The sequence below is a fragment of the Pipra filicauda genome, unplaced genomic scaffold (genome assembly GCF_003945595.2).
Source record: "Pipra filicauda isolate LSUMZ 115617 unplaced genomic scaffold, ASM394559v2 scaffold222_size1277272_pilon, whole genome shotgun sequence".
In the NCBI taxonomy this organism is placed as follows: Eukaryota; Metazoa; Chordata; class Aves; order Passeriformes; family Pipridae; genus Pipra; species Pipra filicauda.
This window is the reverse complement of record NW_024104335.1, coordinates 854,896-882,761: the sequence shown is the minus strand read 5'-3', so window position 1 is coordinate 882,761 and position 27,866 is coordinate 854,896. Positions and strand designations below refer to the sequence as shown.

The 27,866-nt window shown below is 48.7% G+C and overlaps 1 protein-coding gene across 1 annotated transcript in view; it reads right to left on the bottom strand.

The window, feature by feature from the left end:
* Positions 1-22,804, bottom strand: part of CD81 (CD81 molecule) — a 34,472-nt gene extending 11,668 nt beyond the window's left edge. Inside the window, exons 1-3 of the mRNA XM_027724170.2 lie at positions 22,695-22,804; positions 12,560-12,674; positions 458-555 (exon numbers count right to left, since the gene is read on the bottom strand). Of these exons, the coding sequence (XP_027579971.1) occupies positions 458-555; positions 12,560-12,674; positions 22,695-22,760 (279 nt within the window). The 5' untranslated portion in view covers positions 22,761-22,804. The remainder of the gene's footprint in view (positions 1-457; positions 556-12,559; positions 12,675-22,694) is intronic.
* Positions 22,805-27,866: the final 5,062 nt, after the last annotated feature.

The following is a 27,866-nucleotide window of genomic DNA, read 5'->3' as shown; positions in this document are numbered from 1 at the left end:
ACTGGAATTGCCACAGGCAGCCTTGAGAAGGAGTGAGAGGGGAAGCTGTAGAGGACACTAGGTAAGAAAGAGGGTTTAATGGGTGCTTGGTAAGACAGTCAGACCATGGGGGGGATAGAAGCAAGGGAAGAGTTCACATATAACAGAGGAAATGAGTCTCTAAGAGTCCTGCTGATCTCACCCCTTCTGCTATGCCGCTGGCTTCAGCCTCTTCCCCGCAGCCAGGCACAAGCAGGAGCCTGCCAGCTCAGCTGGAGCTCATTGGGCTGGACAGAGATGCCCTTGGCCAAACAGCGCTGCCTCGATCCTTGCAGAGGTCACCTAGTTCCCACCTCCATGCTCACGCATCCTCCCAGTCCCGTTTGTTGGAAAAGCCCCAGCAAGGAAGGCACAGCCTTGTGCTGCCTGGCAGGGAGATCGTGGTGCCAAGTAGCTTCCAAAGCTTTGTGCCTCTTACCGTTCCCAGAAGACACTGAGACTCCTGAATAGCGCCGTAGCATCCCAGGAACCCCACGAACATCATAACAGCTCCAACTGCGATCAGGATGTAGATTCCTGCAAGGGAGAGTGAGATGTGTTACTGCAGAGCTCTGTACAGCAGCATCTTAGTGCCTGGCCAGACCTTCTGGCTGCCCAGGGCGGATAACTACAGGTGTGCAGGATTAAGGCCGAAGAGGTATGAGTAGAGGTGGCAGCAGACGCAGTAGAACACAACGTACGTGAGTTGGGTCTCAAAGTGTTTGAAGCTACTAACACCAAAACTTTAATAACTCCATCACCTCCCAAATCAGAGAAAACAGAGAGCTCAAGCAGTACTAGACAGAGGATGTATCAGGAAAGACAAGGGCTTTACAGCGTCCTCAAAGCTGTAGCAGGGAGTTCCCCTGGCATGCTGTTTTAAATATTTAAGCAGAGATGAAAATGATTAGTTAGCATATCTTTTAAAATAAACAGTAAGGCATACGGTTTATTTATATTTAACATCACACAAATATTGATTTGGCTAACATTTTAAAGGCATATGAACCACAAAACTAAGGGAACAGCACTGCTTAAGCATCTCATGTAACAAAATTTGGCTTTTTTGTTATAGATTCTTTAGCAAATATGACATTTTTTTACTTGAACTTACTGAATTTGCATAGCCAACTTGCACTATAACTAGTTCAAAGCTTGAAATGAGGCATCGGGAGTGGTTCGAAAAACAGAGGAATGAAAGTTTATTCTTTCAGGAAACAAGAGCTTAGCTCAAGGCTCAAGTCTGCTGCCATGAGTAATCACCATGGTCTCATTAACCACGAGACTGGTGAAGCCATAGTGACTACTCAGCCAAACACTACCAGCTCAGTTAAATTTGACACAGCTTTCTCCTGGTGTATCCCTTATATTTAGTGCATTTTTGGTTAACTAATATTCTCAAGTATTGTGATTCTACTACTCTCTAAGTGAATCTTACTTCTCATCCAAAAGCAATTTGATACATGTAAAAAATAACCAAATAATTACAAATGAGGCAAGACTGCAGTCATTTTTACAGGACGGTGAGGAAAAAAAGAAGGTATCATGACGAGAATAAAAGAACATGGGGCAGCCCACAGGTAACAGCAACACAGTGAATCTTATTAGTACTTGGGAGACACATCCCTCCAGTGAAATGTTTTCTTCTGCTATGAGTCAAAATGTTTAATAGTTATTAATCAGTCTGTCAGCATTCCTTTAGGAACAGCCCTAACATATAAACAGAGCTCAAGATTAAAATTGCTTGTACATGCTCGTCATGTTTAAGATTTTTCTTATCTCTGTAGCTTTTAAACAATCTTCTGATAATTAAAGTGCAAAGTCTAAAGGGCATGCACTGAGAGCAGAGTCAAGTCAAGTAAACCATTCTCTAAAACACCAGATACATAATAAGTCTCGACTTGTTTAAAATTCCCTTACGGATAGGTCAAACTTGGGGGAGGGTAAACTTTGGCTCCCACTTCTTCCCTCTTTAAAACAAAAATCACCAGCACCCAAACAATGCAAGCACTGATGCAAGGGCCGACACAGCGAGAGGCAGTGACGGATATGCCACCCCAGCACGTCTGGCGCTGGGGCTCTCCGGACGGTGTTTCTCACCGCACTCATGCTATATTTAGGTGCCACAGGAGGGAGGAAGCCAGCTGCAGGGGAAGCACCGGCACAATGGAGCGTGCTGACCCTGCAGGAAGCCCCTCTTCACAAAACTTGACGGCAGCTGTGGCCGGAGACACCAACATCCTTGCAGCAACTCTGCCAGCAAAAGGGGAAGGAGGCGCGAGTTGCATCTCCTGATGTGAACTGAAGGGGTTTCAACAGCACCCAGTAGCCACAAAACCCAACAGGCAACTGGGTTGTTGAAGCTTCCCAAGTGGGGGCGAGACACCTCCTCACGTGAGGGTGCAAAAAGAAGGGAAAAGCAAGCAAAAGAAACCTCCCAGGAGAGTTTCTTGGAAAGGACAGGCCAGCAGATAAAGTTTTGTGGTTTTATCGCAACGGCTGGAGATGACGTGAGGTGGAGCAGCAGTGGCAGCTGGGCTGAGCTGTATGTGGAGTAGAGGGGCCCCAAAGGGGTTGAGGAGGCACGAAGGAATTCTGTAAAATGAAGGCTGTCTTCTGGACACCTGCCAAGGGCAAGAGAGACTGATGGAGATTGTCAGATGCTACATAACTGCTGTCTCACAAAGAACGAATCAGTAGTGGTGTCTCAAAAACCAGTCTGCTTATTGTCACCAGAATCTGCCAATGCCCAAGAACCAGCCCTCACCACACCAGCTTGTACCAGCGAAGCTGCTGGTTTGGGTTTTCAACCCAAACCATGTCTGGTTTTTCTATTTTACAGCACTGGGTGGCTCAACTGGAGAGTCTTCATCACAAGTTGCTTTGGGAAAATGAACTTTGCTCACCCCTGAGTGCAGCAGTTTCTGACTTCTTCTCCCATTAGGATGGCAGAGAGAAAACAAAGCTGAGTTGGGGGCAAGTCATTTCCATGTCTGAGAAGTCACTACTCATCATAACCAGCCCAGTAGACGGGTAGCAAGCAGATGCAGCACATCTGGAGACCAAGCAGCATGATGCTGGGACCCCACCGACCAGGTCACTCCCCTGGATGGACAGAAGATTTTATTCTCAAATTCTTCAAAATAATCACTGAATGCAACTTCCAGGTTGAACAAATACAGTCAGGAGATCACAGAGTCATAAAGTAGCCCAGGTTGTAAGGGACCTCAAAAGATCACCTGGTCCACCTTTTGTGCGAACGGGAACCTATTGAGACTATCCAGCACCCTGCCCACTTAGATCTTGCAAACCTCTAGTGATAGGGACTCGATCACAGCTCTGGGGAGGTTGTTCTGGGGAATGATTGTTCTCACTGTAAAAAATATTTTTCTGATATAGAGATCACATAGGAGCCACTGGTGGCTAAGAAAGTCATGCTCTGAAAACTAGGAAACGAAGGCCCAGTGAGAACCTCAACTGATGGAGGAGACCAAGAGGAAACACAGATATTTGCTGTTTTAGGAAAGTCTTCCAGTGGCCTCTGTACTTGCTTCTTGCTGGGATTTTTGGCAGCTTCAAAAAACCAAAACCAAAACTGACCTGCTGAACTCCAACCCCAGACAGGCCATGCAGACCTTGAACTGTCCTGGCTTCCTGCTTCTCTCCCCGCTCACGCTTCACCAGCTCCTCGTCAGAGCCAGTTCTGCTGTCAAGCAAGGAAACAGCAAGAAGGAAAGCAGGGAAGGGAAGAAGATGTGCACCATGTGCAGCTTCCTGACCAGAGCCCAGCGGATGTGACTGGTGGGGTGGGAGCAGTAGGAATGTGCAGCCAGGCGGGGGAGAGGGCAGTGATGACTGGCCTGATCTCAGAAAACCACAAAAGAACCCTGGAAGGCTTTTGGAATAAAGGCCAGCTTCATTCCCAGGCACAAACAAGCAGCCGTTATGGAGTTGCCTTTTGTTACTGAGCACTACAGCCTCCTGGGATGCAGCAGAACAAGACTCTGCTCCAGAGTTTATTTAAAAACAAGCACAAAATATTTAATGCAACAACAGCATCTTGTACGATGAATGCTGGCGGTGTTTCTCCACAGAAATGCTAGGCTGAAGGCTGAGAAAGCAAATGAAGGCAACCAAAGTGCCCAACCACATGCTTTGAATGGTGTTTGTTTTCCCACACCCATCCTTCCCCTCAGGGGATAGGGCTGATGGGGGAGTCTCTGCCTCCAGACTGGGTGCCAGGAAGCTGGGGGGCTGTTTCAGAGCAATCACAGCCCAGACTGGAACGACCAAGCCCTTTTCCCAGAAAGCAGCCTGACACATCTTAGCTTTCATTCCTGGCACACAGGGCTGATGACGCATAGTGCGGTTTTGGGCTCCATGTCTGTGAGCAAGGCACCTGTCATCCCCATCATGAATGGCACATTATCCTCCTTAAAGTCAGAGGAGATTCCCCCCAACTCCACAAGCCTCCTCACTATGTAAGCACCAGAGACTGGTTAATTCCTGCTAGCCTGTCATGGATGAGGAACTCTTCACTAAAGTGGTATTTGCTCCTTCGGGGCTCCATCCGAACTGGCACAATTTGGCATGAGCAAGGCTCCATCTGCCTTTCACATGCCACTTCCCAGCTCATTTTTACCACAGCTTTCTCAGGGGTTTCAAAACAAGAAGCACTGTTTTCCATAAACAAAAATTAAAATGAGAGTGGTATAAAATGCAAACTGCACTGCTTACAGCCATACTGCTCCCTCACACATCAGCAGTACGTAATCCTGGGAACAGCTGGAGCTGCAGGAACAGATACAGTGAGCAAATCATGTACAGGTATTCATGGTACAAATGCATTTCCACATCCTTAAGCAATGCTACAGTGCAATTTCTAGCCCTTTGGCACGGTTCTCTGATAAGGCAGCAGCAGGTAAAATTGCTAAAGATGCCACATGTAATCAGGCACCCACCAAAATAAGCTGTGAGCCTCAGGACCTGTATCTCAGAGTCTGGGAAGTCAGAGGAGCATTCGCAGAGATGGGTGGGGTCAATACTGCTTGGAGTCCTCCTACTTCCTTTTGAGATGGAGCCTTAAAGCAGAAAGCTTTAGGAAAGAGGCCAACCACTCTTAGCTTCATCTCCTCATCTGCATTCAGAGGAGGAGCACAGGAGCTCTTTGCTCAAGAGCATCGGGATGACGATCAGAAAAAGTAGCAGCAGTGGACCAAACATCATGCCCCTCTTCCCCAGTACAACCAGGGCATGTGTTGCTTTGGGCTGCAGAGATCTCCTAAAGCATTAGCCACATGGAAAGCCCCCAAACATCAGAGCTGGGGAACTGATAGTAATTGAGTGCTTCTCTTGGTATGGTGCCAGGTGGGAAATGGAAAAAAGCAGCCAAGAGGCCAGCTTAGCTCCCAGCTCAAGCAGATGATACCTCCATGGCCCTTTACCTGCAGACCAAGTAGGAAGCAGAATGCTCAGCTCTGGGAGCAGGGAAGGGAGAGAAAAAGGCAGTATTCAGTGTCAGTACTAGCTCTGGCATTAAATCAGCATAGCTGGTGCTGGCAGGGTTGTAAAACCCATGTCCTGTCCCTGCTGAGAACTAAAGAAAACAAGAAAAAATAAACAGTCTTAAAAAAAGGACACGATGAAAAACAAATAAAAGGAGGAACAAGCACAAGGAGAGTCCCTCTAAAACAAGCAGGGAGCAGGCCAGCCCTGGTCAGCCCTCCTCCCGTGCCCCACCATCCCCATCAGAGATGCTGTGCAGCTCCAGGCATGGGCAGTCTTGAACAGTGCCCTACCTCTCCCCCCATTTCAATCCTCTCCCAGCAGCTTTAAGTTGTTAGGCTAATGGAAGCCAGTCACTCCCCCAGGTCACCATGGCAATGTTTCCAAAAGACAAAAAACCCCCCCCCACCCCCCACCCCCCCCAGCATCAACACCATGCTTCCTGGGAAGGCAGGGCAGCTCTCCAAGCTGTGTCTGCCCTCCCCATGGGATGGGCTTTAAAAAGGGGCTGAGAGCAAAGGGGAAGAGAGATCTTAGTGTTTATTCTCCCAACAGGCTCCCGGGAGGAGACTCTGCACATCCAAGAGTTTTGCAAGCCTCCAAGGAAAGGAGGGAGGTTTCAGTGCTGTTGCTCCTTGGCCTGGAGATGCTGAACATCACTGGTCTCACCACCATGGTTGCTGCAGGGAAGGGTGGGACCATCATACAATGGTAGGAGGGAGATTCCATCATGGAAGAATGCCCTCTCTGTAGCCAAAAAAATGACCATGATGTTTTTCCTTGCAACTTGGGGACAAGATACAGGCAGGGAATGGAAAGTCTCTCCAGGACAGGGTTGAGATGAGAAAAGGATAACTGCATAAGCCAGCCAGCAAGGGAGGGTCTCCCAGGCATTTTTGTCCTGTTGGCTGATAGAATTGGCCTAGCAGAGCTGACAGTGGTTTCTTGAAAGTGAGGTGAGAGAGAGAGGGGCTGGACAAAGAGAGGATTTGCTGGAAATGGACAAGTGGGAAGCCCCTCCATTCCCCTCCGCCCCCTTTCCCAAGGAAAACATTGCTGCTCTGTGGCTGCTAATGACTTCCAGATGGAGCAACAGGGTCACAAAATGTGGAGAGCTCTCCTGGGGCTCTGTGGTTCACACGGGGAGATGAAAGGCTGTACATGCTGCCCTCATCTGCAAGAACAAGGCAAGGAGGAAGCAACAGACACCCCCCTGTCAGAAAAGCAAAGGGGTGGTGGAGAAAGCCCCAAAGAACATCCTCACATGCACACACTTGTGCCCAAAACAACTGCACAGAGATGCCACAGTCAGACTTTTTCTCTTCTGCCTGTTCCACTGGAAAGGGATTTGAGTTTTGTAAAGTCAGCATACCTGTGAAAGCTGGGAGGAAGCCTATGGCACATCTCCAATACTAGGGTGGACAACAGTGGCACAGCACGGGAGACCCAGGTTGGAATACGCTGGCTCATCCTCTGCCCCAGCTACAGTACTTCTGAACACCTCTATGTGACCTGGGGTCTCGCCCACAAACAGCACAAATCCCACTGGAGGATTCCTTGCAGGCTTTGCATGCCTTAAACACATTGCAGTTTTCAAAGGAAAACTGTCAAAGCTACAGGTTTGAACAGCTCTGAAGAGCAAGAAGCCACTCTGGCACAGGTCTGGGGCAGCAAAGCCAAAGGGAGGGAACAAAGGAAAAGGACAAGTACATTATTTGTAGTTCGGTAGATCTGAAGCCAAAATAACCCGATGGTACCAATTATTTAAAGTCATAATCAGTTTTAGTCTGCAGAGTAAATGAATCTCAGGGGTTGGTCATGATGAAAGTAGACTGAACTGCAATTAAATAGAAATGCAATTAAAAAACATGTTGATTTTTTAACAGAAATTGAATTCTATGATAAGAATACAAACAAAATGATTGTACTGTCAAATACATGGTATAAGCCAGATACTTAAAGAAAAGTATTGACAAAGTGTTTTGCCTTAAAACTGCTATTTTAAAGAGAATCCAGTATTATTGAAGAAGTTGATCTGACAGTGATTAGAAAAAAATCTAGAACACCTTTTTTTTCCTTTAAGAGACTAAATAATTATATTGTCCTTAACTGTAAATAATTTTATTTCCAAGACAGAAAAATGCATGTACTTATATTTTTAAAAACATATGTATTATTTTTTAAATAATCCATTTTCAGTGTAGTCCAAGGCCAAATGTAAACCTTGGTTTCGAATGCCAAGCACGCAAGCCTGGCCACAGCTCATGTGTCTGCTGGTAAATCTCCGACACAGGGAGCCTTGGCAAAGAAGAGCACAAATGGGTGAGAGAAGAACCCTGTCCTGAACCAGCTGTGTGCATCTGCAGGGATCACTGCAGCACCTCATGCCAAAAGTGAAGGTGGTTTTTCACTAGTGTTCATTACAGGACCTAGAGACCAGGACTCTCAGGCTCTTCTCTGGCCCTTTCACAACAAGTTAAGTAAAAGATTTGCTGTTGAGTCTAACCCCATGATATACAGAAGTTGGCACCATCTCTTAAAGATGCCTAAGATTTCCAGAGGGATGGGGACAAGGATGTGAGCACCAACAGAAACCAAGACCTTCTCACTGCTCATGGTGGGTCCACGCTCACTGTAGCACTGCTGACTTCCAGAGCCTTTGTAACACACCAGAGCTCTGCACAACCCCCTCTGCAATGAAAACTGCCCTGGAACCCCAGAAATCACTGCTTTTTGTCCAAGGCAGTCCTGAAAAGGCTAATTAAGCTGCTGTTATGGATAGAAGGGAGAGCTCCTCCATGATCACTTAGCCAACGCAGGTCTATTTGGATGATGGGCTGGGATGCTCTGCACTGATGGCCCCATCTAGGACCCTTGGCAAGAGCAGCCAAAGCACCCTCACATGCTGTAAGGACAATGGGCAAACCTTGGGGAAGCTGAGACAGATGTCCTGATGCCTACCCACCTATGCACTGCTGCTTGGTAAGCCCTCCTCTCTGCAAGGGTCACATCCCCCTGACCCAGCAAAACCTTATGACAGGACTTCCAAAAATCCAGAAGACACCTATGAAAGCTTGCCAGCAGCTGCAGTTCAACTCAGATGTGCGCTCATTTGTGAGAAAGACTTCAAAGCCTCCCTGTGCTTTCTGGCCCATTTATTCTAGCCCAGTCTGCGTGAAAAGCAGCTTGAACTCATTTCCAGGGCAGAAATCATTATCCTGGACTGTGTGTGTACAGAGGAGGATGGTGAAGATGGTCTGTGATTCACCTTGTTAGAGAGCCTGCATTCCCATTAGGTGGTCTCCCTGGCCTCTCCTCAGCTCCTCGGCAGCACTCGGCCTTGCAGGCACACTCACCACCTCACCATTAGTCTGAAGCCACTGCTGCCCTCAGCTGTCCTCTGCCTTGTCTTTCTCAGGTTTTGCTGTCTGACCAGCTTGGGAGCCAGTCATCAACCTGGTATCTAGGGAACTCCCCCCACCAAAAAACCCAAAACCTCCTCTTGCCTTTCTGTTGGGCCAGTGATACCCAGCAGGACAGCAGGAAAGGGGAGCAGTGGCAGCAGCCTCAGTGGCCAAGTTTAACCTGTATGCCTGCCCAAAACCTCACACCCCTCCCCAGGGCTGTTGGTGCCGCCATGCTTCAGGGAGAAGACACTGCCCTGCAGTGCAGATTTACTAATAAAACAAAAAATCTAAATGGGAGCAAAATGAACCACTTCTTCACCCTGAAAGCTGCAGGGAAACCGCACCCCAGCTCTGGAAAACCCACCTTCAGTCACTCTTCATCGTGGCTGGCCCCACTCCCAGGGCCGAGCTAATTAGAGGCACTGGTCATATCACCCTGTCACTTGCTGTGAGCTGTTGGAGGCAGATTTCCTATTTTGGATCTGGCAGGACAGAGTGAAGCTGAGACCATCCAGCTGCCATGCTCAATTCCTTGCCAGGCAGCTTGAGGGAAAGCACAGGAAGGGCAGGAAGCAGGGGCGAGCACCCAGTGATGCTCCCAGCACATGGGCAGTCCAGCAAGGGCAAAATGTGAAATCCTGGCATGGGGATTTAAGGGAAATAAGAGCCAAGGCTTTTGTCCCCAACCTCCTCAAAGCATTTCACCCACAGCAGCCATCTCCAGGCATCACATAACCAAATCCTTGAAGGATGGGGAACCTGGCTTTTTCCTCCCATATTATCTTCACTGTCATCCCACCGAGAAAGGACAAAAGCAGTAAGTCCAGTGTCACTTGCCTCTTTAAGAATCCCAGGGGCTCATAAAACTGGTGACACTACAGCACTAACTTGTTGTAGAGAGATCAGACTGTTCCAGTTTGTACTGGTATCTGCAGAGAGAGACCAGCTCAGCCTTTTGCTACGGGCTCTTATAACACATTAATTCACAGTTTTGTTGTTTATTTGTGATTTTTTAATGGCACTTTATGTGTAGGGTCAATAAGTACCTGAGAAGTGATTAACCAGTTGTTAGCAACTTATCAATGCTTCTAGCTATCCTGAAGGATGTTTTCTGCCTTGTGACCAACACCTTCCCAACCTCCAGAGAGACAGAGCTTTCCAGGTGTACTATTACACAAAGGCAAGAAGGATTTTAGTTTTTCAACTACAAATAAAGCAAATAAATGCCTATCAGACCATAAGCCTGGCTCAGATGAAGAGCAAGTAGTTTCCTTTATAGTCATGAGAGCATGAAACTACTGTGCTCCAGCTATCCCCATCCCTGGTCCCACTTAATCTTTACAGCACTGAAGCAGTTAACTTCCCATTTGCTGGAGCATTGGGTCCGCAGCCAAAATGGAAGTGCCAAAAGCCAAGACTGCAACAAGTGGTTAGGGGATCAGATGGTTTGCACGCCGTGCTGAGGAAAAGCCCACGAACAAGGGTTTGTTTAATAACCTCCCAAGCCAGCCCACAAGACATCTCGTTGGACGCAGTGCCAAAGCGCTGGGGAGGAGGGGTAGCGCCTGTGGGAAACTCCAGCCCCCAGAAAACCCCTCCCTGTCGCTGGATAGGCGAGTGGGGGAACAGCTGCCTGCACCCGGGGGGGACTGCAGGGATGGCTGCTGCTACAGTCTGGTATGGAAGCTGAGAGCAAGGATTGCTCCTCTCCTCCTGCTCCTGCAGCAGCCTGAAGGCAAATAAGCATCACACCTGGTACCCTGTAGCTGCCCTGCTCGCCACATCCTCTTTCTTCTACTTCCCCATTGCCCTCAAATCCCACATGCCAACCAGCTGCATTCGTTATTTTTCCTGTCCGGTAACACACAGATGCCCTGGGAAAAGAGTCTGTAACAAATAGCTGCACCTTTGAGGCAGGGAAAAGGACACAGAGAGAAACAAGGAGACACCAAACCGCTGCTTTCCTACTTCCCCTTGTCGCTCAGTACCAAGCCCATGATGGAAGTTTTCCTCCTCTAACAGTGTTTATTGCTTCCCCCTGTCCTGCAGTGCCGCGGCAGAGCCTGGCTAGCCTTTAAAAGCCTCCTGATAGATCCCAGGACCAGCGCCCTGTGCCAGACACCAAAAAGTGGTTTGCAAGGGGCGGGGGTGGGGAAATCAGCTCTGGAGGCCAAGCTCAGAGATGTTCCCATTCCCAAAGCTGGAACATTGTGTACATGTGTACATTGGATGCCAGATGAGAAAAACGAGGGAGTATCAGTTGTAAGAGGGAGGAAAAATAGGGGTTGAAAAAAAAAGCAAAAAGAAATCCCAGCCTTCAGACTTGAGAGGTCTGGCTGGGAGAGGCAGCAACTGAAAGAAATGCTCTTCTGTTATTACTGCATGGAAATTACAGCTGCCAGAAGGAATCCAGGCCAATCTGTTGCTGAATATAACTTTTAAAAGACAGCCTGCCTCAAATCATGGGCCATTCACGGGTGTCGGAAAGCCAGTGTGGTGGTGGGACCCATGGTTCATTCCCCACTGCCTTCTAAATAGCAAAGGTCAAGGACAAGACAAAATAAAAAGGGGTGGAAGAGTAAAAGATGCCCAGCAGGTAGGACAGAAGGACTCTGCCCCATGCTCCAGGTCCTCTAAGTTTGGGGAGAAAGTGTTAACTAGGGAGACATCAGTTGTTGGCCTCCCAAAAAAAGGAGATGTTTGGGCTGGTTCCTGGAAAGGGGAGAGTTTAACTTCATACAAGTTCTGAAGTTCTGTTTTCTCTCTTTAAAATTGAGATCTACAAAGGGGAAATGCTGGGTGTGAGGCATCAGAGTAGAGACAGCAGGAGAGGGAAACCCACCAGTATTTACAGCAGGAGCATCTTCTGTAATCAGGCACAGCCAGGGAGAGGGCTCAGGCATGCCATTTCATGGGCAAGCAGGGAGACACAATGGAAAACCTTTCCAGAAAGTAATTTTAGCTACAGGTGAGAACAGGACATCAGATGAGACGATGTTCCCAGCCCCGTCGGCTTGCGCTCCAAGCCAGCCCCTGCCGGGCAGCCAGCCCCTCCTGCAAGCTGCTCCCCCTCGTCTGCGAGGGATCATTGGAGAACAGGGCAAAAATAGGGGTTTTCATCTTCCAGCAAGCCAGCATGCTGTCAAATTAACAAAAATCATGCTAAGCTTAACTGTAACACACAGAGGCTCCACCTGCCCTTCCTGGAGAACATGAGTCACGCACTCACCAAGCTTCACTTTCGACTGCCAGGCACTCTGTCAGCTACTTTTACACCCCTTTAGGAAACAAGACAAGCTTCCAAGAAGTCCCCCCTTTCCCAAATGTGCTCTGGGAGAGACTGCAGTGGAGAACAGCGGCGAAGAAAACCCACTGCATGCAACATGTCATTTTACACTTTTAGCTGATGTGACTTTGGATTCTGCGCTTGGGCCACAGCCAACATTTATTGAAGGTTTTGGCTGGTGTGGCAGGGGATATTTTGGAGAGTATGAGGGCAGCAGGAGGCATTTTTATTTTGACCTCCTTGTTGCTCATCTGGAGCTTTCTGCCCTGCTTTTGGGTACACTGCAGGTCACCCTGAGGTGTAACACCCACACAGCAATGCCAGCATTCCCAGACCTACTCACCGACGTAGAAGGTGTTGGGGGCCTGCTTTTCCCCCAGCTGCAGGTAGAGGATGTTCGTTGTCTGCGAGTCATGCCGGAGCCACAGGGCCACTCCCAGGATGATGCCTCCAGCCAGCTGGGGAGAAAGCAGAGGGAAGCAAGGGTTACCCACTGTTCTAGCCACATGGGATCCAGAATGGCAGTTTTCAGGCAGGAGCAGAAGGCTCGCTTTTCATCTTCCTGCAAATGTACAAGAACATCCTTCCTAAACATCATTCCACCCCTATAACATGTTTTGTGCCCCATACCACATAAGCCACATGATCCTCCCTACTGTATGAGAAGACCCCTCATTCTGGGGATGTGCAAAGCCCTTTCCAGTTCCTGCAGCTGATTTCTTTCCCAAGAGCTATTTTATTATGCTATTAAAATGGAAGGCGCAGCCTCACCCAAGCAGCACAAGATGTGCCACTGACATTTTTAGGAGAGCTTTTCAACAGAAGTTAGGATCAACCCCAATTACTTCCTTTTTCCAATGGGCTGTTATCACCCCATTTCATTTCAGTGTGGGGGAACCATACATTTTTCCTCTATCCCCAAGTCTTGCATGCGCACTACTTCCCATCCAGGGGCAGTCTTCCAGTCTGAACAGACCTAGTGTTTCTCTAGTACATATGGCTTTCCCTAATGTCGTAATACAGGGACTGAAGTGGAGCAAGGCTTCACTTCAGGCCAAGGCACAACCACACTGCTTTTGGAGGCCTCCAGGCTGATACTGATGCTTTGCCCCCGCTGTTGAACAGCAGAAGAGCAGCACAGTTGCATATACACGTGTGCACACCAACACGCAAGACTGACCCTCAGGGCAAGGATGAAAACACACTTCAAAGATGGGAGATGTTCTGCACATGGAGCATCAGCTTGCCACTGGGATATTTATGCACAAACAGTGGGAAGTTTTATGACTGAGTTCTTCGCTGTTTTCTCTTTCAGGGAGGGGCTGGGAACGGCAGTGGAAGATGGGAGCAGAATGGGGGCACTCTAGCAGGGATGGTGCCATGAAAGGAAGTCAGACTAGAGCATTTCCAGCAGGACTTGCTGTGTTCTCCAAGACACCCCTCCTCCATTTAAAAGCACAAGAGAGAGGGGGAAAAAAATAAGCATATGTTGAAAAAAACCCAAACCCTTAAGAATTCAATATCACTGCTGTGAAAGGCTGGAAGCACCTGTTCAAATGCCAATTTAAGTTTGAGTGTCCTAAATCCTTGGAAGCCATTCATCTTAAAAAAGGGAAGAAAACTACCAAAGAGTACAGAAGTGGAGACATGTTTTTTCTAAAAGGGTCTGAGTCAGGTCCGCTACAGGCATGATAGGCACCATAAAGGTCACATTAAAAACAAAAAAAGTTTTTTCAGTATAAGTGTAGACTCCAGCTGTGCAAGCACAGCAGAGCCTCAGTGAACACAGGAGGACTCCAATCTGCAAGTCAGGCTGTCGATGGGAGCCTGGCTCTGCCCCTTGGGAGGTCAGGTGGTGGTTTCCTCCTTGCTCATTTTTACAAATCCCAGTCACGAGATTTTTACAGGGGTCCCATTGAAGCTGGGGCAAAACCACACCATTTGTGCCAAACTCACAGGGCAAGCTGACCTTGGGGCTTTTCCACTTACTGGAGGGAGAAAATCCCCACAATCTCCTGGAGAGGGAGGGAAGATTTTTGCAAGCCTTTCCCCAGTTTGCCACCAAAGTAATCCGCTGGCACAGTCCTTCATCCCTCCTGCACTTGGGACAGCCTGAGGTTTTCCAAACACTGGCAATGGAGAAAAGTCACGAAAGCCAGTCTGTGCTCAAGTCCAGCTCCAAATAAGGCAGGTTGTAGCTTTGCAGAAAGTTACTCAAATCCAGCCTGGTGTGGCTTGTTCATTGTCTGAGGGCGTAACAAAGTTCATGTTTATCATCCCAGAAGGAAGAGTATGTCCCCAAATTAATCAGTGCCACTCTTAAAGTAAAGGTCTCTTGGTGGCTGCTAGCAAAGAAGAGATCCTGAGGAAGATCTGTGTTTCTGTGCTGGCTGGGAGATGGAAAGAAAAAAGGCTGCAGCCCTTTTTGTTTTGGTTTTCCCCCTACAGGGACACATTGCTCCGCCCTGGTATGCTGCCTTCTGCACCCAGCAGTACCCACCCCAGCACACCCTGACACCCATGGTGAGGTTGAGGTGACACCAGCAGCTCCTTTCCAATCAAATTTGCCCTAAAATGCCCAACAGAACCAAAAGCAGGCTGCAAGCTATCCTCGAGATATTTTTTAATCATTGGGAACATCAGCTGAAGGGACGGAACCTATTCTAATGCATCAAACCAACCCCAGGAGTGAGGTCTGCCTAACACAGCCAGCTGAACCAACTCCAGATGTTCCCAGTTTCATCCTGAATGCACCCCAGGAACACCCCAAGTCTCTCTCGCATCGCCCAACACCATTTGCTTTTTTAACAGAGCATGGAGGACTTCTGAATGGAAGCTTTTATCCAATAGCAGCTGGATTTCTTAAGAGAAAATGACATTCACTTACTAATGAAAACAAGGTTTAGGCTATGATGAATAACTTTTTCCATGAAAGCCATACATCCTTCCACCACCAAGAAGCGCGGAACATAATTAAGGCATCTTTCTTCCCAGAGGAAAGAAAATGAGGGAGAAAACCTTGTTGGCTTGCCACAGTAACCCTGCCTTCCACTGTACCTTGCTTGAGATAATGTAATTTTTAATAAAACAACTTTTTCCAGATATAAGCTTGGTATTTTCTTCCCCCTCCATCCTACAACTGCTGCTGTTTGCCAGTATGAGAGTCAGAAGAGCTCCAGCCACTGATGAGTGTCATGCTCATCTCTAGGCTGCAGGTTCTCATACATATACTATCCCTGTTTTTTTCTGCTGTGGATATCTGTGATCTCGTGCCGATTATCCCCCTGCTCTTTGTGTGCCCAGCTTGTCCGACAGCAACATCGCAGAGGCTTCGGGCCGTCACTTGTCACGATACACTGCAAGTGCTCAGCACAGCTCTCCATTTAAGTTTTTGGGGACTGCCTTAACGAAACCAATAATCTAAAAGCTGCAACTTGAGCCAACGCCAGCAGCATGTCGGTCTTTGATCTGCTTTCCACAAGCCGACTTCCCCAGCCAGCCCTTCCCCTGCCAGCACCGCAGCACTTGCAGAGGCACATCACCAGTGCTCCCCAAGACAGGGCTGGCCCTGGACCCTCACGCCCTGGACAGCCTGCCGGCACAGCAGAGGTGGCGCAGCAGGCTCCAGTGTTTCCTCTTTACAGCTATTTTCCAGCTTCCAGAGATTTATTGCTTCTTCCACAGACAGCTAGACTTTTCCAGCTGGATCCTGCCAGCCCAAGGCTTGCTTTTTCAGGAATGCCGTTCCTGCTTGACGCAGCAGGGGGAAGTCCGCATCGAATGCTGCCTAAGGGAGGGAAAAGGCAGCCTGTCCTTGAGAGGTGATGGGATGGTACCCTGAACGATGAGGTGTCACCATATGAGTACCCTTATGATGGCATGTGTGCAGTCCTGGTTTGCTGTTCCATCCACAGTGCATGTAGTGAGGCTCCCTCCTGGACTGAGCCTCACCAACTGACATGCTGTCCACCCTAAAATTTCCCAGGTCCAGCTGTGGGGCAAAGGAACAGACCCATTTTTCACAGCTTAGTCACTTCTCCCCTTCACAAGAAATTCTTACAAATTAGGGGTGCAAGGAATGGCCCCATTCTTCCTTTTCATGTGGTGTACCCCATTTCTGAGCTGCCCCCACCTTTGCCTGTTGCTTCCCAGAACTCACATATGCCAGGATGTGCCTCACCTCCCTGGTCCCTTCCGCTGCCTCCAGCCCTTTTCCTCCTGCTCCCTTCCCTCCACCCTTCTCTGAAATAGGCTTCCTGGCAGGGAGGAGGAAAAGGAAGAAGTCCTGGCTTGCCAGTCATGCCAAAGTGAAGCAGACATTCTGTGGCTCAACTCAGTGAATGAGGGAAGTGGAGGTGCCAGCAGTTTCACAGTGCCGTATTTTTAGCAGCCAGTCCTGCCACCAGGCCATGCTTCCCAACCTGCGTGAGCCTAAGGGCTGGGAGAGGCTCTCTTCCTGCAAAAATGCTGCTGGCAGAGCCTATGCTGCAATGTCTGTGAAATTCCACTGCTACTGTCAAGAAGCAGGATGCTGCCAAGAAAGCTTAACGAATTTTAGCTGGTTTATGATTAATGATGGATATTTTTAACAGGTTTTCAGAGTGCACAGGTTTGCAGCTTCCCTTACACCACCCGGAAGCAGAGCCCTTCATGGGGGCAGTACCAACTGATAATTTGGGGTTGAATGCTTTGCTCCCATGTCATTTGGGGTTCTCTAGCTGGAGCAGCAGGTATCATACTTTCCAATATGTGCAGCGTAAATAATCAAACAGCATCTTGTTGCTGCACCCAGCGTGAGTGGGGAAAAAGCAAGGAGATAAGAGACTCATAACTTGATGGAAATTACCTTTGGAAGGGCAGTACACGCCCTTGCAAGGTCTGTGCTAGGACCTTACAGGTTCTGCTCTACCAGCTTGAGGACAGGGGCGGGCAAGAGAGGAACCCATGGAATGTGTGCGGGTAGCACCAAGCCTGCCTGCATCCTGCACCTCACCTCCTGGAAAGCAGAAGATGAATTTCTTTTCTATTGAAAATAGCTGAGCCTCATGTAAGTACTGAAAGGGTTTGGGGTGCAGCAAGGGGCTGGTGGCTGAATGGTGGCCCATGAACCTGGAAACTTCGACTTGCTGCTGTGAGAGTCTCCACGTTATGATGGCACATCATCACGCCAAAAAGGCATTTGAAATTTTAAGGTGAGAAGCACTAGAGATCACCCCTGTGCTGCTTGTTGGGATGCCCTGAAGTCCCTTGGGAGGGCGTAAACAAGGGAAGTGACTTAAATCAGACAGGCAGTTTCAGTTTGACAGCCACACAATCTAGAAGCTTATCTGCCGAGCTCGGCACAGGCGCTCGCAAGCAGCAGCGGCAGATAGCACTCTGAAAAGCAAGGTCTCTCTGCTGCCTTCCACAGTGCAACGGCCTCCAAATGGCAGGCTGAAAGCTTGCAGGCAAGGCCTGCCCAGAAATTGCCAAAAGGGCATTTGGGAAGAGCCCTGTGCTCTGGAGGCAGGAGAAGGAAGGCAGCCTGCAGCCCATGCTCTGCTCCCAGCAGCACACCTTCCAGCAGCGGCTATTAATAGAGCTGCCGGCTGGAGCGAAATTCTCTGCTGGTGCCTATAGTTACCAGCCCCACAACAGTGCAGAGCTTTTCAAAACAAGCTCCAGAGGAACACTCCCAGAGGAGCAGCATGCCAGAGGCCAAATAAAGCTTGATGAATGAGAGTGGGAATCCAGCACCAAAATCCAGAAGCTGGGCCCTAAGATGGAGAGCACTGAGCCCACAGGCTGCCCGCCTGGCACAGCCTGATCCTTACTGCAGACAGAAGTAGCACTTCACAGGGTTTAAACACCCTCAGCAGAGAGGAAAACAATTTCAGATATTACTTTAAAAATTTGGCCCAATACATAAGCATTTAACTACAATGGTAATACAACTGCTTTCCCTTCTTAATCGTACAGTGAAAGGCACTTGCACAGTGCAGGATCAAAGTGTTTCTCTAGGCGTCGTACGTTAATGCTCTTGCAGGAGATAAGCATTACTGTGGCCGATAGAAGAATTACCTCAGGAAAACTGAGCAATCCCCCCTCCAGCCACTAGCGCTCCCTCCTTACAGCTGCAGCTCAGCCCATTTAACTAAAACTGGGTACGGGCAGGGCACCCATCTCTTCAAAAACCTTCTGTATGCAGACTTCAGAAGAGGTTTTGTAGGTGATGTTAGGACTGTGTTCACTGGACAGAGTCCAGAAACACGTCCCAGAGACCCATCAGCAGGAAAACCTGAGTCCAGGTACTGAGCCTAAGGAAACCTCTCCCTTGCCCTTCAAACACAGGTATCATATAGCTGAAGGGTCAAACACATGTGGAAACATGCTTGCCTGTACATCATCCCAGGATAGCAAACCCAACTGGTAGAAGAAGATGCTGTGTCAGCATCAAATTTTTGCTGCTCACAAGGCTCTCCGCGATTCCCAAGGGAGACCAATAACCAAACCAGCCAGGCACTACCACCAACAGCACTGCAGCAGAGCTCAGCAAAAGTCTGCACCCAGAACAAGATGCAAACTACTTTGTTAGTCCACAGAGTTATTTCAAGCTCGTGTTTCAGAGGTGCATGCTGCATGAACCACGAGACCCTCTATGCTTTGTTTAAACCTGTGAGCACTGGTACACGGCCACCTTTCTCATCTTGCTGGGAGGGTCGTGAGCCGCTCAGCAGAACTGTCACCATGGGACCACCACCACAGATAGCTGCCACCTCCTCACACCGTAACCTCTCATCACCAACACCAGGTATCTTTGTGCATGTTTTGCAAGCTCCAAGGTACGGTTCACAGATCTTCCAGTGTTGCATAAGAAAATATTCAATTCTTCTACCCCTTCTTTTTCAGTCAACACTGTCGAAACAGATTTTCACTTCCACCTTCCCTCTGCTCTTGCCCTTTCTCCCCTTTGCACCCAGACTGTACTACACCCTCTCAACACACGCAAGAGAAAAAAGTTACACAGTGCCTAGAAAATGGCACTAGGAGCAAGTTCTTCCTTTTAATTAGACACCTCTCTGGTAGGGCAGCCAGCAGTGGTCTAGACCTGGAAGACTGCCATGGGCTGTATTAGCTAATAAGCTGGGCGATCCTTCTCCGAGCAAGTCGATTTCTCCTTGGTTATGTTTAATTACATTTTAAAATAGCTCACTGGCTTCCTTTGGCCTCCCCAGGGACTCTTTGCAGCGGTGGTCAGTTCAGCCCCATGCACTGAGCTCTGCTATCGGATTTGGATAATTCAGGAGAGCAGTCAAACTCCAGTTATCTACTAAGAATGGGATGGAGAAGCAGTTTCACCTGCCACATGCCCAGCCCAGTCCCACTCAGGGCTGTGCATTGCCCAGCGACAGATACAGCCACTGCTCCTTTTCACAGGGCAGAGCATTCCCTTGCTGCCAGCTACCTGAAGGTTTTAGGAAAAGTTTGCAGCACAAAAAAGCTTTTGTCTCTCCAGCTCTGTGTTTTGCTAACCAGGTGAAGTCTATGGCCTCCTCCACCACTTTGGCAGGCGGATGTCACTGTGAAACACGTGGGGACTCTTTCTTTCCTGGGACAGGCACCTTTTTGTACATGTGGTCCATGCAGCAGTCACTGCTCCTTTGAGAGCCATCTTGGACCAAGCACGTAACCTTGGCATCTTCTTCTCAAAAATGTGTCCACAAAGGAAAAACAATCCCAAAAAAATCAAATAAACATCCCAGGAACAGAGGGCAAGGAGCTGACAGCAGGGCCACCTTTTTGCACTGGTGTTCAACACAGCAGCTTTGTGAAATTCCCCCTGCACTGCCAGGGGAAGGAAGAGGGAGGAAGCCGGGGGGGGGGTCAGTTTATTTACACGCCAGCAGGATAGCAGGGCTACTTAAAAAAGTTATCTAAGTATCTTTCTTATTAACACCGTTAAGGCTGAGAATTGCCTTTCATCCTCTCGGGTGCTGGAGCAAGTTCCTGTGCAGCATAGCATGGTGCCTGCCGAACTTTGGGCTCTGCCTCTCACTTGTTTTAATCAAAAGGGCCGGTCAGCTGGGCACAAGGCAAATGACAAGCAAATAAGCACAGGAGCCTGCCAGCTGTTGCATGCTAACTAGCTGGCAGGGCCACAGGGCTGCAGGTGCTCCATTTCACACCTCCCTGGGGTCAAAGGCAGTGCCATGACACAGCCAGCCTGCAGCAAGGGTGCTCAGCACCACATTCTGTCTTTAAATGCCACCCTGTGAAAAGGACCATCACACTTTGCTGGCAAATCAAGGCATCCCTCCCCAGCTAGGGATGCAAGTCTGGCTGCTAACTCCCTTTGCTGCATGGTAAACCTAATATTCCCTAGTTTAAAAGACAACACAGAAGGGCGTGAAAACTCTAAGATCTGGTATTCAACCAGCCTTCAGCTGGCCAGCCTCACAGAAAGCATTGTTAATTCTAATGAAGTCCAGGCTACCAATCCGTACAGGAGATGGTCCAAGGGGACTGGCCACTGGCAAGTTCAGCGCTGGGAAGTGTTCTGGGGAGCCAGTGGGTCCCAGCCCACAGGCACCTCTCCCTGGGAGAAGCTGAAGCATTTCCCCCCAGCACTTCCACAGAGCACTGTCCAAGGGGTAGAGCAAGGCACCAGAAGTCCTACAGAGAAATGGTACAGACTGGCTATTTCTCTTGGGAGCAAAAGGCCTATTTATAAAAGATCAGCTGTTTTGCAAAAGACTGAGGTGAGTGGGTGAGCTTGTCGAGGAGCGGTGGCTGTGCAGACCCCCCAGCATCCTTCCTCCCACCCAGGGGACCCTTCCTCCCTCACATGCGCAGCCGGCAGCTTCTTCAACAAGAATGGCAGGAAATCAGAACCAGAAGGGAAGAAAAAGCCCTGGGATAAACATGATGACTCGGAAGGAACAACTCAGAACACTTCACAGACAACCCTACCCGCCTCTATCCTGTCATTTTAAGGGTGGAGGAAAAGGTTAAAAAATACCCCAACCCAGAACTGTCCCACATTCGTGCAGCTGCAAACACGTCAGGTATCAATTAACACCACTATCATCAGAGCTCGTCATCTTGCCCTTGGTCAGCCTTATACCCAGAAATAAGGCAAAGAGGCCTGAAACAAGGCCAGTTTTGACGTGGTTAAGCCTTGCACCTCCCAGAGGTGGGAACCTCCCCCCCCAAGAGCTTCCCCATGCAGCCCCATGGAGGAGTCAGCAGGCAGCACAGCTCCAGGTGCCAAGGCAGGGTTTGCTCTCTCTGGAAGGCATCCCTCCCCTTCCCACCTCCCCAGCCCTCCTTGCTGCATTTTCTGCTGTGAGAAAACATTAAGAAAAAAACCCAACTAATCCTTGACAACAGAGTCGGGTGTCAGAAAAGGGTGTTGGACAAGGGCCACATTCTGGCCATGCAGCCAGTGCCCAGCAATCGGTGCCTTGCCTGGTAGGGTGGGGCTGGGATCACTTTAGAGAAAAAAAAGCATTTTGGAGAATGAAAACCAGCCTATTAAAAACTGAAACCAGCAGCCTGCTCGGGCACATCTCGTTGCCCCGGGGCGCAGGAGCAGGGAGAGAGAGTCTCTTGCCAGCCAGCCCCGCGCTGCCGGAGGCTGTTTGTAACCGGGACAAACCTGGTTTGCTGGGAAACGCCGCTTTTTGCTAAATTAGCTGCATGTCTGGATGGATTATTTCAGGAGAAACTTTCTCAGGAAAGGCAGCCTCTCCAGCTTGGATAGAATTTGCATCCTAAAATAACTTCCCAGGCTGCGGGGGCAGCGGTCCCCGGCTTGAGCGGCGAGGCCGGGTCTCGGCAACTCCCGCCAGCTCCGGGGCGGGGGGCGCAAAGCCAGCCCCGATCCCCCGTGTTTTTTGAACACCCCCCTCCTCTGCGGCGGGCGGCAGGGCCGGCGCCTCCCATCCCTCCGCCTGGCAGCATCCCTGCATCTCTCCCTCCTTCCCTCCATGGCTGGGGAGCGCCGCTTTCCCCGGCGCAGACCCACAGCAACAGGGGCTGCGGGAGCGGCAGCCCCCTCGCCCACCCTCTCCCCCACGGCTCTCCCCCCCCCTCCTTCCGCTCCGAAAGGGCGCGTATAAACATCTGTAACGGCTGGACGCGAGCATCTTAAAGGGCTTTTCCAACCTCAAACCATCCTACAATTCTACCTCCCTCTCTCTGTACCTATATAAAAACCATACATAAATAGATATAAATGTACAATAAATATATATATATATATGCATGCGTTAAAAAAAAAAAAGCAAAGGATAAGCAGCCCTTCCTCCCCCCCCGAAAAAAAAAAACAACAAAACCAAGCAGCTCCTAAGGCACATCCCAGGCAGCAAGTCTCAATGCTGGGGGGCAAGAGAGAGGTTAAACCCAGGCGCGGGTAGACGTGCCATATTGCAGCCCCGTTATTTAAGGGCTGGGGGGGCTCAGCCCTCCCCGCCCCTCCCCGCCGCCCCGGTGCTCACCCAGAAGATGAAGTTGAAGACGAAGAGGAGGTATTTGATACACTTGGTGCAGCCTTCCACCCCCATGGCGACGGATCTCCCAAATCTCTGCTGCTGTGCTGGGCTGGGGCGGCGGCGCGGGCGGAGATAACCCACCCCGCCCCGCGCCCCCAACCCCGCCCCGGACACGCCCCCGGACACGCCCCGGACACGCCCCTCCCTCTCCATGAACGAGGGGTCGGTACACGCCCCCCCCCGCCCCTTCCCGACACCCGGGGTTGGCTGCTGCTTTCCTCCTTTTTTTTTCCTCTTTTTCTCCCCCCCTTTTTTCTTCTCCCCTTTTCCCTTTTCTTTTTTCCCCTTACCTCATTTTTCCTTTTTTCCCCCCTTTTTTCCTTTCTTTTTTTTCTTTATTTTTTTCCTTTTTCTATTATTTCCCCCCTTTTTCATTTTTCCTTTCTTTCTTCTTTGGAATTTTCTCTTCCTTTTTTTCCTTTTTTTTTTCTTTTATATTTTTCTTTTTTTCCCCCCTTTTTCCTTATTTCCATTTTTCTCTTCTCCCTTTTTGCCTTTTTGTTTTTCTTTTCCCCCATTTCCCTCTTTTTCCTTATTTCCTTTTTCTTTTCTCTTCACCCTTTTTTACTTCTTTTGACTTTCCCCCCCTTATTTCCTATTTTCTCTCTCCCTTTTTACCTTTTCTTCCTCTTGCCCAGTTTTCTTTTTCTCTTCCTCCCTTTTGCTTTTTTCTTTCTTTCCTTTATCTTCCCCCATTTTTTCTCACCTCTTCCCTCCATTTTTCTTTTTTTCCCCCCTTTTTTAATGTGTGTTCTTATTTGTTTGTTTCTTCGTTTTCCCCTTTTTCTCCTCTTTTTCTTACCCATCAGGGGCAGCTCACAGCAAAGTTGCCTACACACGAGTGGCAGCCACAGGGGCAGAGAAGCATTTCCTCATTCTTTTCACCCTCTAGTTTTATCTTAAGCTCTGATCGCCACACACTTTTTGCCTAAGCTTGTCGCTTTAGTACTGCAAGCGATTGCATCAAGTTCATTAGAACCACTCGGGATGCTTTCCCTCAGTTACTGGGTCACAAGAGCATCTGGGGGGCTGCCCACCAAAGAGATTTGGGTCACACATGTCCACAGTTCAAGTAAGGCTCACACTACGACTTAAAAATTTTAGTTAACTCACCCCCAAAGTTATGCAGTAGAAGCACAATGCAATTTCCCAAGCTTTTGGCTGAGACCCACTTTGGTTCACTTGCTCATCCCTAGAAATATAAATTGCTCTCCCCCATGTTATGCTTGGAGCAGGCTCATTTGCTTCTCTAGGTGCAGGGTAGTAAGTCACACAACCAGAGTGTAAGAGGATGCCTGGAAAAGGCAGCAGCGAGCAGCTCCAGCCAAGGTCGGCACCTTACCATGCTAAATATGAACCTGGCACTCGCCTGCAGCCTCATCTGTGGAAACCTGCCCTCTTTCTGCCTGGGCACTTTCCTCGAGCAAAGTATTTCAGGGAGCAGCTTCTGAGCCAAAGATTTTCACACTCCATCTGATAGAGTCTTCCCTGCCATGCATCCCATAGGCAGGAATGTGCTGTTAGCTAAGCACACATTTCCTACACACATACATTGAAAATGAGTCAACTTTTTCCGAAATCATTCTGTTGCCCTCACAAATGAGTTAGTCCAGGGCTCTGTCACATTCATCAAAACCTTCCTTGCCCCTCAGTAACAACCCACAGCGCTCCATGGCAGTGGGGACCAGGAATGAATGGAAGTTGGCCCTGTTCCCTAATTACTTATGCTGAGTATGTCCTCGATTGTGGGCTTGCCATGGATTCATAACCCCTTTGTCTCTAAGCCACATTCACTCATCCAGACTTACCAACAAAGCCTGAGTTTCACGAGGCTATTTATGCATGTAACTGCTATCCCAAATTATCAGCACGACCCATCTGGTTACAGCAATAGCTGTAATTCTGTGTGGCTCCTGCTCATCAATCCAAAGGATAACAGCAGGATCCCGAAGCTGCTCACTTGCTACATCACAGCACACCACATTTTTTTTTCTACACCTCCATCCTTTCCAGCTATAAATATTGAAACAAAAATACACCCACCCCCACCACCGCAAAAAAAAAAAAGTAGAGGTTGGAGACAGAAGACTGTATGAACCAAAGGAGCCTCTCGTGCACTTAGGCAGCTGTTTCCAGAAAAACTCTCAGAGGTGCTGCTTGGAGAGTCTGTGCGAGGGATAGAAAGGAACCAGCTGCAAAGCAATAAGGCCTTCAGCAGCAGCAGCCCCACCAGCTATGATGAAAAACGACTCTCAAACCAACTTTTGTGCACTGGAGAGCAGGAAACCCCAGCTGCAATCACTGCCACAACGTTGGCATTGAAACTGCTTCCAGGGAGCTTGGGATAGTTTTTTTTTGTGGTTCCTCCCCCCCCCTCCCCCCCATTGCTTTTCTTTTCTTGTTTTCTGCCTTTTTTCCTCCTATGTTGAGGAGTGAAGGAATATGGAAAACAAGAAATAGACCTTTTCCTATCCTCTGAAAATTGTATTAGCAAACAATTTCATTTGGAGCTAGTATAGTCCTGTTTCTGGGACCTTCCTTCAGCTTCTGTTGGAGCACATGTTGCTCAGGGACAAATGTGGACCTGGCAGGGAGAGCAGGGGCACAGCCTCACCATCTCCTCTATCAGGAAGCTTCCGGTTACAGGCTAAAGCCTACTGGGTTTAAACTGTTCATACCAACAAAGTCCTCTCCAAAAGTTGGAGGTGGAAAAGGATTTTGAGCTTTGTCCATTTTTCTTGTTAGTGTTATTTTAAGCAGCTCAGCTGGGTACATTTGAAAACTTTGACCTTAAAGTACAGGAAGAAAAAAGCCACCACCATAGCACAGTGACAAGATAACATATACTGTTTCCCAGTACTATGCATAATTTCAGGTGTTGCATACTCATTTCTCATGTTGAGTACTCATTTTTCACGCTGTGCTACTTGCTGTACGGCCCATAAAGTACCACCACTGTGTTCCCAAGGCTCTCAGTGGCTTTATCAGCTCTTTATAAAATGCTGCTTTATAAATAAGTAAAACTAATTTGCAAAAATTCAGTTCATCTCTTGGTGTCACGTGCTGGTATCATGTGTGAGTGCTATGAATAGGGCTGATGACTTCCCTTTTTAAGGAGGGTGGGCTGGTTGCAATGCTCATAGTGCACCATGATAACACGGTTGTTCACAGAGCAGCCAGCTGCAGGCAGAGCTGTGAAGAAGCTACCTACCTCCCAAACCTTGCATCACTGAAATAAAAAGGTAAACGCTAAAATAAAAAAAAAAATCCCCAAAATGCCAAATTAAAAAATTCCCAAGCCGACATTTAAATGTGCTTTCACAAGTGGGTTTGCAGGCAGAGCGAAGCAGCAGAGAGTGGGGGTGCTTGCAGTATTTTTCCTCTGTCTGTTGGGCTTGGGTCGTTGGGTTTTTTTGTGAACCTGTTTATAAAAGTCAGTGTCATGACTGTGGGTTTTGGCCTCTATGGGTATGACTCACCAGGGTCTGTTAGAGCAGAAGCAGCTTGAGCTGCCTCCCAGTCTGGGTTTAGCAGGACGACCCTTGCCAGCGGGACTCGGCAAACTCAATCCCTGGGACTCTGAGCCTGCTTATACTAGTGAGATGCCCACCAGCCTTCCAGCAGCTCTACATTAATAGCCCTGTTGCTTCATAGAAAGCAATGGAAGGGGATGAAAGGAGAGGACAGACACACATCCTCCTCACCTCTTACACTTGTAACTGGAGGGCTGCCGGCCAGGGTGTGAAAAGATTAGCATCAAGGCAGGCTCTATTGACCAGGAGATTTGGGAAGAGCAGGTGGGAGTCCCTCATCCACTGAGGACCACAGCATGGCTGCTGCTGTGATATTCTGGCTGCATGGCTTAGGCTTGCGTGGCAATCCACCTACTCTCCTCAATGAGCACAGAAATGGTGGACAAACCATGGGAATAAAACACACATCATCTTGTGGGTGAGGTACTAGTTAGCTTTTAACCACTACTTACTTATTTTTAGTGGAAGATATGACAGAAATAGCTTGGATTTCCAGTTTACCTGTGGTGGTAAAAAAACAAACAGCAGCATTACCAAAGATCTTTAAATAGGACATTTTGGACTTGCATGAAAAGAAGCTCAGAAATTTATCCTGTGGGAGGCTAATAGTCCCAGAGCTCATAGGAGTAACTTGCTAGACAGCCAACAAACAATACTGTTTTTCAAGGCAGGGACCCAGCAAGGGCAACCTGCAGTGTCTGTACTGGCCTACGGCAATGGGAAGGTGGAGCTCCATCGCCTCAGGAGAGACCTGTCTACACGCCTGTGGAGCCAGCCAACACCTTCATTTTGAGTAGAAAAAAAATAATATTAGAAATCTCATCCCCATAACTAAGGGGACATTTTCAGAATACCTTTTCTGTGCCCCAGCAGGAGCAGCTGGTACCTGTTCGTTCCAAAAATCACCATGCCCATATCTGCAAGTTCAGCCAAAGCACTGTGATAGCCCAGGGGGTCACACTTGCCTTGCAGCCTCTGGAGAGGGAGATGCAGCAAGCAGAGACCTGTAGCTGCGCCTGAAATTTCTGTTTCTAATAAACTTTACAAATGGTTCCCATCTGTGTGGTCTGTCTCTCTGCCATCTTTAAATATTTATATCAATGTATCTATGGTGATAGGTTAGGTTATATAAGGGGGGGGAGTATGGGGAGCAGTGGGGAAGGACAGCATCAGCTCCTGCTAGAGCTAAGGCCAAGGGAGAGCAAACCTGAGCGGGTTTCCCATCCACACAGACACTCTCTCTTCTCAGATCGTGAGCCCAGAAAGTGAACATTCATTTTTCTCAGGGCATCAGGGAGGGCCGGGCCACAGCTGGGCTGAGCTTCGCTTTGCAAGGTGCCATGTGGAAGAGCAAGAGCCCAGCCCATCGATGCAGAGAGCTCTTATTGTATAATCAATGTATAATTCATTAGTAGGTGAATAAAGAATGGAATAGCCTATTGCTGATGCAATGGGGCTAAAAAGAAAGCAAGCACGTCCATGAGCAAGCTGCTACACACGGGGGTTAAACAATACCACTTAGTGACGCTGACAGGCAAGAGCGGAGATTTTGTCTTGGGATAATATAAACAACCCAGCTAGCAGG